Raw genomic sequence first — 10,277 nt, 5'->3', positions numbered from 1 at the left:
GACTTGTTTATGAATCTGCTGTCTATCAAAATGATTCATCATAGAATAGAAGCATGGGAGAGTGTGCCTCGGGTCCTAAATCTAGTACCATAGCATCTTCATCTAAAGAAAGGGGAGTATGCATAAGATTTTAGAGAGGGTGTGGCAGGCACATAATACAATACTGTCCGATTGATATGATAGGTAGTTTGAACTGAATAAAAATCAAATTATATGGTGGGCATTTGCTGTGGAAGTAGTTTTCTCATAGAATTTCCAGATGGCTGAATGTCATACTGAAGAGACTAAGGATTGTGTGGGAGTAGGGATTTATGTTTTGTTTTCACTTCTGTCTCATTCATTCTTCATGCAGTGCCTGGAGCACAACCTTGTTATAATGAGAGAAACACATACATTTCCCAATCAAAGTGACACTCTGTAGACCATGAGTTTATCCTTGTTAACTCTTTCTAAGAAGAAAAGGAGGAAAAATAAAATGTATGAAGTTTCTCCTTACAAACTCTCTTGATTATGCTTGGGTGTATCCACTGTGATATTTTTATTTGGCTATCAATAAACAGAAAGGAAAACAATTGTCCACAAATAAGTGACTCCTCAAATGTATCCTCCCCCTTGTCTTTCCAACACAACCTTTGCATTTCTCCTTTTGTCTCTGTCCGCACGCTTTTGCATCTGAGGTCTAATCTGCACTGCAGAAATAATGCACTTTTGGCATAGCTTTAACTGCCACATAGCTGCATGTTGTGGGATCCCTGGGATTTGCAGTTTGCTGTGGCCCCGGAGCAGGCTAAATTAAATGCAGAACTACAAATCCCAGGACTCGATCCTGAAGAAGCATCGATAGATGTCTATTCTGGCTGCCACCAGTGTGCAAATTTGAGGGAGGTTTTGCCCACAGACTGCGCAAGAGAAAAGAAGCGTTGGGAAAGGGGCTAAGTATTATACAGATAGATAGAAACAGATGTGTATGTAAAATAAACCGAATGCGGCAGAGCGTCCCTTCTTCACCCGGCCACCTCTGGCCCAAGGGTGATGTTTGTGTTGGTGACGCGGATGCCGTATCAGCCTGTCCAGAATTGCATGTCTTGGCATCCGTGGCAGAAGAGGATGTAGCGCACGCCAGTTGGGTAGTCGTGGAAAGTGTACGAAACCTCTTGCCATTCTGCATCGCTCCACTGCTCTATGATCAGGTCTTCCGGGAGGAATTCTTGGAGGATGATGTAGTCGGCTGAGAGGAGCCGCACGCTGAGCTGGTAGCGGCAGCCACAGTCAAACCGAGCAGCGTACCAGTCCTTCACCACAATATCCGGCTTCACTTCATCCATCAGTTGATCCCAGTAACCTTCGTTCTTCAAGGTGATGAGCTGCTTTTTGACACAGGACCCGTACGACATGATGAAGTATTTCCGGACGTGCGGACAAGGGACGTATTTCCCGCACGTTGGACCCGAAAAGGTCCTCGATCTTCCACTCATCCCCAATGCTTAATTCTTTCTCCCAGGAACAAAAGCCTTCTTCTGCGCACGGGTTCTTGATCAAGTTCTTCTTCAGGCTGGAAAGGAAGTAGTGCATCTTCCAATCCGGTGGGTTCTTCTCCGAAATTCTTCTTCTTCCCATCCGCCTAGCACTTACATTTCCATGAACTGGGAAGGTCGACTAGGTCTCTCCAAAGCAAGCAAACCAGGCGGCACTTGCGGACCAGCTCCCTGGCGGGGACTCGAACCAGGACCTCAATCAAGATGTCTTCCGGCAAGACTGCGATGTGCGCCACCTTGCTCTGGAAAAGGTCTTGGGCAGCTTTGGAAGCCAAGGAAAAGAGGGAGCCTGAGAAACCAATGCAAACCCAGCTGGCAGATTGCCTGATAGGCTACCAAAATTATGTCTCTTAGAGGCTACCAAAATTATGTCTCAATCCCATCTTGAGTCCTCTTGGTTTAGACAAATAACAAACTTTATTATGAGCTGTGGTCTCCCTGTAACCTGCACAGTCAATGAACAAGCAAAAAAGGGTGCCAGACAGAGAATCCAGGATATTGAGGCCCAAAAAGATATAGCCACCCTTAGTAAGGTAGGCAATTTAAAATGGCTGAGCCATTTTAAATGCACTTTTCAAAGACCTAACTATCTTAAAATACAAATGCCAAAATAACTGAGGGAGGCATTTACTTGAGCTAGATTTGATCAACTTGACACAATGGTAAGATATGATAGATTTAATGATATTCCTTACGATGAGCGAACTTGTAATTGTGGAGACCAAGAGATTGAAGATTTAGCTAATATTCTATTCAAGTGTAATTTGTACCAACAGGAAAGAAACCAGTATCTTGGTCCCTATATCAAATGACCAATGTTCTGGGATACCCATGTTAGAACTTCATACGTCATGAGTGGTCAAGATTCAAAAATATCTATTACCACAGCTCGGTTTCTATGTAAATCAATACAGTTGAGATCTACATATGTCGGGACAATTGGGGTCAACTGTAGAGGTGATGAGGAATTTTGATGTGTAATTGATGTTCAATCTTTTGTTTTATGTACTATCATTTTAAAACTGTATTTCCCCCCTCTCTGTTTTACCCATTTTTGTATTTTGAATCTTTTATACAGATTTTTATAATCAAGTTTAATAATTTTGATTCATTTATGGTTTTTTTACTTAAATTGTATGGCATTCACACAGTATCTGTGCAGTATTGTATTCATATTTTAGATTTCTTATACAGTATTTAGTGTTTTCTAATTTTATTATTATTATTAACCTTTACTTATAAAGCGCTGTAAATTTACACAACATAATTTCTATACAACTTCTATATATTCTATATATTTCTATACAATTTCCCTATAGAATTTTTATAGCATGTTTTATCTGCTTTTGTGTTATTTTGATATGGCCTAAGGGCAAATAAATATTGATTGATTGATTGATTGATTGATTGATTGATTATGCTTGGGGTGCAATCCCCATGACCATCTAGAAGTAAGTTTATCGAAAATCTGTGGAACTTAATTTCCTGTAAATGTATTTAGTATCAAGGTACCGTCGGAAAGAATTTGACATGGCAAGGTTTAGAGGGTAATAAATTTTGCATCACAAATTTAATAAGTTTGTACCCTTTGGCGTTTGGCATAGCCAAGGTTCATCAGTTATAAAAATCTTAATTTTTATGAACACAGGCAAGCCAATTCATGGCATTAATAGGGCTAGTTAGAAAGATAAATATCTAATTAAACAACCCATGTTATCTACTTCTAGCAATAGCTTCAGTCATGGATATATATATATATATATATATATATATATATATATATGGCCATCGTTATTATCTATCTATCTATCTATCTATCTGGAGGCATTTAGGGAAATGGCCAAGGTAACTGCTTTGAAATTTATTTTAGCGGAAAGAAAGTCTTTTAACACCTGTACTGAGAAAGCCTGGACTTCCCCTATTGGACTTTCTCAACCCTTCTTACAAATTGTGTGAATATTTATTTATTTTTAAAAAATAGTTTATTGAGCAACAGTTATAAAAACAAATAACTTTTCAACAATGATGAGGTTACTACCACACCTGTGTACCAGTGTGATCAAGCATGTGAGCTCCCAGCCCAAGTCTACTGTGATACCTTCTGAGATCATTAGTGAATTTTAGGATTAACTCTGACCTGTGGCTCTTTTTATGTTACTATTTTTGAATGCTTATATTATTATCAAGGTTCTATTTCTTTCTTTTTTTTTAATGAAATACAGTAGTCCCATAGGCTAACTCTAAGATGACATCTAAAGTGAAAAGGAGGAGTGATGTTAAGATTGCAGTGAGATCTGTTTGATGTTTTCTGCACTTTGAATTAAGATGTGAATTAAGCTTGTGTCTTGTTTCTACACATATGAATTAAGCATGTGTATTCTCCGCTACACTTACTAAGTTTTCAAAATATGCATTCATGGAAGGATCAAGGCTTTTGTCTCCACAAGCACCAAAATAGTAATTTACAAATAGGAATTATATTTGAAATCCTTGCTACTAAGTGGACAACTAAAGGTTTGTGATAAATCTGTTGTTGCCTGGATGTTACAAGAGAAGGGTTGGGCAATTCCATTAAGCACAGTATTCATTTTGCTCAGGGCAGTCTAACGATATCCTAACACTGCTGGCTAAGCATTTCTTGCCAGACTCATGATACGTTTGGCTTGCTGCGTACAGTGTACATGCATATTCAGCAGTAGCATCACTGGGGGTGGGGTGAGGGGTGCGCGGGATGCGGACCACACCGGCTGACATCCCAGAAGGAGAGTGACACCCAAGAAGGGGGGGTGACACCAAGTTGGCTGCTTCAGCTCAAGTGGACACTCCTGGGCCCCACCCGGGTGCTCTGGGGGCTGTGCCAGCACTGCTTTGCCTCTGCCCAGGTGCTGCTTTCAGCTGTAGGGCCCCACAAACCCCACTAGAAGTCTGGGACCAGAAGCCCCAGACCCAGAAGCCCCACAGGAAGTCTGGGGTCAGAAGCCCCACTCGCTGGAAGCCCGTCCCCACACCAGGTGTCACCCAGTGCAGGAACGCCACTGATATTCAGCATTGTTGTATTTGTTTTTTAGCGATTGTCTAAAGCAGCCTCTAGGCAAAATTTCATACCCCTTTATTTTATACAAAAGTACAAAACCCAGCAAATTATGAACAAGGTTTGCATATGTGTCATTTTAATCAAGTTAGTTAAAGTAATTCTTCACTTGAAGCAACTGTCCTGCTTTGATCAGCCAGACCTAATAGAAATGACTTATATTAATACATTAAAGCAAAAGTTCATTGTGTGCAGTACAAATATGGTGTTCCTTTTTAAATCTAAGGGTTGAATTCTAACCATTGCAAATTTTTTTGCAACTTAACATGACCAGCAAAAAATGGGGTTGGTAACAACATACATGAAACTGGGGTCCATTTGTCATCTACAGACTATTTACCTTAACTTGTTTGATGAGTTAAAACTTCCTGGTTTCTCGCATTTTTCTATAATGTTGTTGTTGTTGTTGTTCAGTGCCCTCAAGTTGGCCCCAACTCATGGCGACCCTGTGGATGAGATACCCCCAAGCCCCCGTATCCTCCACCTTTCTGCTTATTTCCTGTAGATTCTGTGACCTTCCTGAGTCTAGCCATCTGTCCTGCGTCTTGCTCTCTTTCTACTGCCATCCACTTTTCCAAGCATTAATGTCTTTTCAAGTGAGTTATGCCTTCTCATGATGCAGCAAAAATGTGATACCCTCAGTTTTATCATCTTAGCTTCCAGGGGGAGCTCTGGTTTAATCTGTTCAAAGACCTGTTTGTTTGTCTTTTGGGGTGTCCATGGTATCCTCAGCACTCTTCTCCAGTACAACATCTCAGATGAGTTGACCTTTCTCCCTATCCATTTTCTTTTCATTGTCCAATTCTCACATCCATACATGGTGTTGGGGAATACTGTGGCTTAGACAATTCTGGCTCTAATGCTTGGTGGTATGTCTTTACTCTTTAGGATCTTATCTATTTCTTTCATAGCTGCCCTTCCCATCCCTAGTCATATTCTTGTTACCTGAGCTTAAGAGTTGAACTCCTTGTACAATGGATAAATAATACAGCATGGAAGCGATTAAATGAGATTAGATAAATAGTCTCTCAGTGATCACATTGGTGCATTTGATTTGAGACAAACAGTAATACTGTCTGAACAAGGTCTTTGTGATTCTATTTGTTCTGCATATTCCAGTATGTTTGACATATAATGTATGTATTGCACATCAGTTGTCTTCACTTGGGTCTCTGGTGGGCTGTTTTTAAAAGATGTTCTCACACAGCACTTATAATGTTTGTTAATACGATCATAAAAAAGACCAACCTATGATGTATTTAGCATTCATTGGAACGGCTTCATTATCTTCCTTGCACCCTGAGTGAGAAACTTCTGTGGTAATTTATAGATCACATTGACTTACTCATAGCACCCTAAATAGCTTGTAAAGCTGCTGTTTCTAATAAATAGATACCACAGAAAGTGGCAATTAACTGAGCAGTATTTACTTGGATTACTAATGTATGTACATGCGTGTATGTGTGTGTGTAAATATTTAAATTTTCCTTTTAAGAAAAAAAAAGAAAAGTATAAGGCCAGATGGTTGTGATTCTGGCTGTCTTCTCTAGCTGGATAATTATTTCAGAGCAAGCTAAAAATAATTTTCAAGCAAAATCCAATACAGTAATCAATAGAAGATATACTATGATACACAAGTAAGGTCGATAACATCCACTTAATTATACCGTTTCCCTGCATGCATGATTTAGAAAAAAAAATGAAAATGGTTCTCAAGCAATATTGAGTGTGTCAGATTATATAAAATGGTCCTCATGTTGTTAATACCAAGGGTTGGTACGTGCAACTGAGCAAAGTTTCTTCCTTGGGAGTATAAGAAGCTACCTTACACAGGAGATTATCACATGGGATACAAAATGCGAGGGAAAATCTATGCCCCTGTCATGTTCACGCTATTGCAGGAAATATTTTCACATGACATCATCTCCTTACCGTATTTGTTGCGTCATGGAAGTGTCCTGTTAGTGCAACTTCTCATTGATGACAAAAAAACATCAATGGCTTTCCAATAATGCTTCATTAGCACTATTGCGAATGTGTGAGAGGCAATCACATTTCAATAACGCTGTTGAGACTCTTATCATTAAACCTCCTGGAAGTAAATTGAATCTCCCAGTCTCCCAGTGTGCTGTTCGGCAGAATCACTTCCTGTATCATACTTGTGAGTCACAGGAGAGTTCCTTAGGGGAGAGAGGTGACCCATTTTTCTCTCTCCTAGCACAAGCCCTTCTGCCGATGTGCAGAATGTAAAAGTGCTTTTTTTTTACTGGTTGTGAATCGTTAATGCCCCATCATTGTAGGGTTACAATTTGTCCTGATTTTTCAGGACAATCCTGGTTTTGGCCTTCTGGAACTGTCCCGGCCTAGTTGGAGCTAAATGTCCTGATTTCATCATCATCACCCTCAATGCTCCTTTCAAAACCACTGCCTTGCCTGCTGCTGCTGCTTCTAGGCTGCAACAACAGCAACAGCAGCAATTGCAACAATGCCCCCTTTGGCTGGTTTGCTTCCCCGTTGGGCCACACTCCATTTTAAGAGATTTTCACATGGCAAAAAGCTCCAGAAGCACAAAGGTGTGGTAGCTACTCATGCTTCTGAAGCATCACTGAAGTGCACCCTCTCCTCTCCCATCGACAAAGCATTTGCAGAGCAGCCATTTCTTTATAATGGAAGTTCCCTAGCATTATTCCCAGAATTCCCTAACATTGAGTCAGGGCAATTAAAGTAGTCTCAAACTGGATTATTTCTGCAGTGTGTTTTGGACCATAGCCCTTGTGGCAGTAAATTGGGAGAAAAGTTTGCAGGTATATGATGCTTACTTTTAAAATGTTTTGTAGATTATTTGGCTGCTTCTGAGGTGATTTAGGTATTTAGTTACCTTAATAGTGCCACAAGATGTAGATTTTGCCACCACTGCACACCTACACAGATGAAGGAGATGTTCCAGGCTGCAGGTGTCCACATGATCAACAATACAGGAGAAAAACATGGTCTCCAGTGTTATAGTCCAACATACAAACCATGCTGGCTCATTCACATAAACCTAGGACCCATTAAAATAATCCATCACAAAATTAAAAATATATGGGCGGGTTACACACCGCCATTTAGTACGTAATGAATACGTACTAGGGTTAGGAAGGGGTGGTGCTTCCGCACCCCCCTAACCCTAGTACGTATTCTGTACATACAATATGGCGGTGGCCGTTCCACACGGCAGCCGCCATATTTATGTATCGGACACTATGCGTCTGCATGTGTCGCGGCGTCTATGACATCGCGAGTCCGCCCCTGGCGCCTCGTGACATCATAGAGGCGCCTCTTAAAGAAGCTCCATTTTGGAGCTTCTTTTTCGGTCCGTGCGGGAGCCACGCGGTGTGGCTGCTGCGGCTCCTGCACGGAGCAAACGGCGGCGGCGGCAGACCGCCGCAAAGCGGCAGTCTGTAACCCGCCCTTATTTAGGTTAATTCTAATATGTTACATTGGCCAGAGAGGAGGAGCTACATTTCAGCCTTCTGTCTTTTCCATTTTGAGCATGACTACGAAACATGAATATATATATATAAAAATTATTAATGTTTTGGCTTCTAGTTGGTCACTTCCTACATTTTGTCCCGGTTTTGTAGAAGAGAATTATAGCAACCTTACTTTATCGTGACCCATGTGAAAGTAAATGTTTTAATATCACCATTCTATCATTCTTGCTAAATAATGTTAGAATAGTGCTATTAAAGTGTAAATAGCTTTCATGTGATAATCTTCTATGAGATTGATTTAGCACATTATTATGTGAAACAGGCCTCTGGGAATCCAGACAGAAGCCTCCTGGTGCCACCTGAACATGTTGGGGCTTGAACTTTGGAACTTCTGCATATAAAAGTTATGCTGAAAACGCTTTCCCTGAAAGGGTGTCTCCCCTAATTTGGAACGTGCTTCATCTAGCTCAGTTACTGTCTACAGTGTAGCCTCTACACAAACTGTCCAGAATTTCAGGGAAGAGGCTTCTCCCAACATAGACTTGCATCAGTGAAAAATTCTGTCCACACTTTTTATCTTGTCACATGAATGTCAGAATCTCTTCCAACTTCATGGAGGTGTGTCATGTTGTATTTACAATTAAGGGCTATTGTAGGCGGGGTATAGACCGCCGCTTTGCGGTGGTCTGCCGCCACCGCCAGTAGGTCCGCGGGGAGTCGGAGCCTTCACACGGCCCGACTCCCGCGCGGACCGAAAAAGAAGCTCCAAAATGTATGTAGAAGGGCCAGCGCCATCTTGTACGGACGGAGTCCGTACTAGGCCCAGGGGCGTCTATAAGAGACGCCCCTTTTTTAAAATGGGACGTCCGGAGGACGTCCCAAATGGCAGTGCAGAAAGCACCTTAGTGTCCTCAGTGTATTGTCAGCAGCTAGAGCTTCAAGAATTTGGAGCCTGGGTACTTTTCTTCACCATTTTCCCATTCTACCTGTAGCAGCAGTATCAACTGTTGCCTTTTTCCACTAATTTCTTCTCCTGCTCTTGCAGTGCTATTCATAGCCTAATATGAAGAAAGTATCTTATTTTATGCTCCACTGTGCTTTGATGCTGTACATCTGTACTGTCTTCTGTAATCATACTTTTTAACTGTGTCACTATGTGTCAAAAGGCTATTACTTCCCCTTTGTGCCTTCTAACACATCCTACTTTGTAGACTTGAGACATTTTCAAAGCTGTGCACAGTGATGGTGACTGAGAGGAAGACTGATATTTAGGAGCATGTATATTTTCACTAGAAGCCTTTTCAAATGCCCTCTGTCACACACACAAACACACACAAAAGAAAGAACCTTACTTGCTGCTTTATAGGTTTTGTCACTTCATGTAGAATTCTGAATTAAAAGAGGAAAACTGCCACTTATTTAGTACTGCATTCCTTAGCACAGATAACATCTCCTGTAACCATGGTTTCATCTATCTGCATTTGCAATCTATATATTTAAAATACAGACTTTGCAGTTGGCAGACTAGGATAACACCATCTTTGTTTGCAAAAGAAAATTGATAAATTTAGGTCTGCAGTGTGAGGCAGTCGACAGAAGGCCAGATTCTTATCTCACTTAAACAAAAGCAACTTGATTAAACCCAATAAAGTTAATCTAGATTTATTCTAGCATGATACAGAACACAATTGTCCTGCAAAAACTAGAATAGTTAAAGAGTGAAACATTCCAGGCTTAGTTTGGTATTGTCACCTCCCCATTACAGCCAACCTTTCAGCAGTTCAGGCTTTACAGCTGAAGTGTTTTCTCAACTGATGTTTCAGACATTTTTCCTAGAGATCCCCAGAAGGAACAGGAGCAAGGAGTAAATGAATGGCCTCACCCCCACTTAAAAATAAATCAGTTTGTGATCTGAATTGATGGATTGATTCAACAGCAGAGTCTGGTTCACACTGCATTTGCCCCGATTGCTTTTTTGTTATAAAAAAAACCCACTTCTCGTTCACATTTGATTCCAAAGGGACCCACTTCAGCGGATGGTCATCTGATGATATCATTAAAAAATTGATTCTGATCTGCATCCCATTCACACTTGTGCTGAATTGGTTTATTGCAAAAGATGCGAAAAAATTAGCATAAAAAGAAGCACGTTAAATGGGTCTAGCGCATGCCTCC

At 40.8% G+C, this 10,277-nt stretch overlaps 1 protein-coding gene across 1 annotated transcript; it reads right to left on the bottom strand.

The window, feature by feature from the left end:
• Positions 1–1,061: 1,061 nt before the first annotated feature.
• LOC121928997 (F-box only protein 6-like) lies at positions 1,062–2,368 on the bottom strand. Its single transcript, XM_042464321.1, is given in 4 exon segments — positions 1,062–1,425; positions 1,427–1,632; positions 1,634–1,797; positions 2,365–2,368. Coding segments are annotated over 4 exon segments (738 nt in total).
• Positions 2,369–10,277: the final 7,909 nt, after the last annotated feature.

Source organism: Sceloporus undulatus, chromosome 4 (genome assembly GCF_019175285.1).
Source record: "Sceloporus undulatus isolate JIND9_A2432 ecotype Alabama chromosome 4, SceUnd_v1.1, whole genome shotgun sequence".
NCBI lineage: Eukaryota > Metazoa > Chordata > Lepidosauria > Squamata > Phrynosomatidae > Sceloporus > Sceloporus undulatus.
This window is presented reverse-complemented; position numbering and strand designations above follow the sequence as displayed.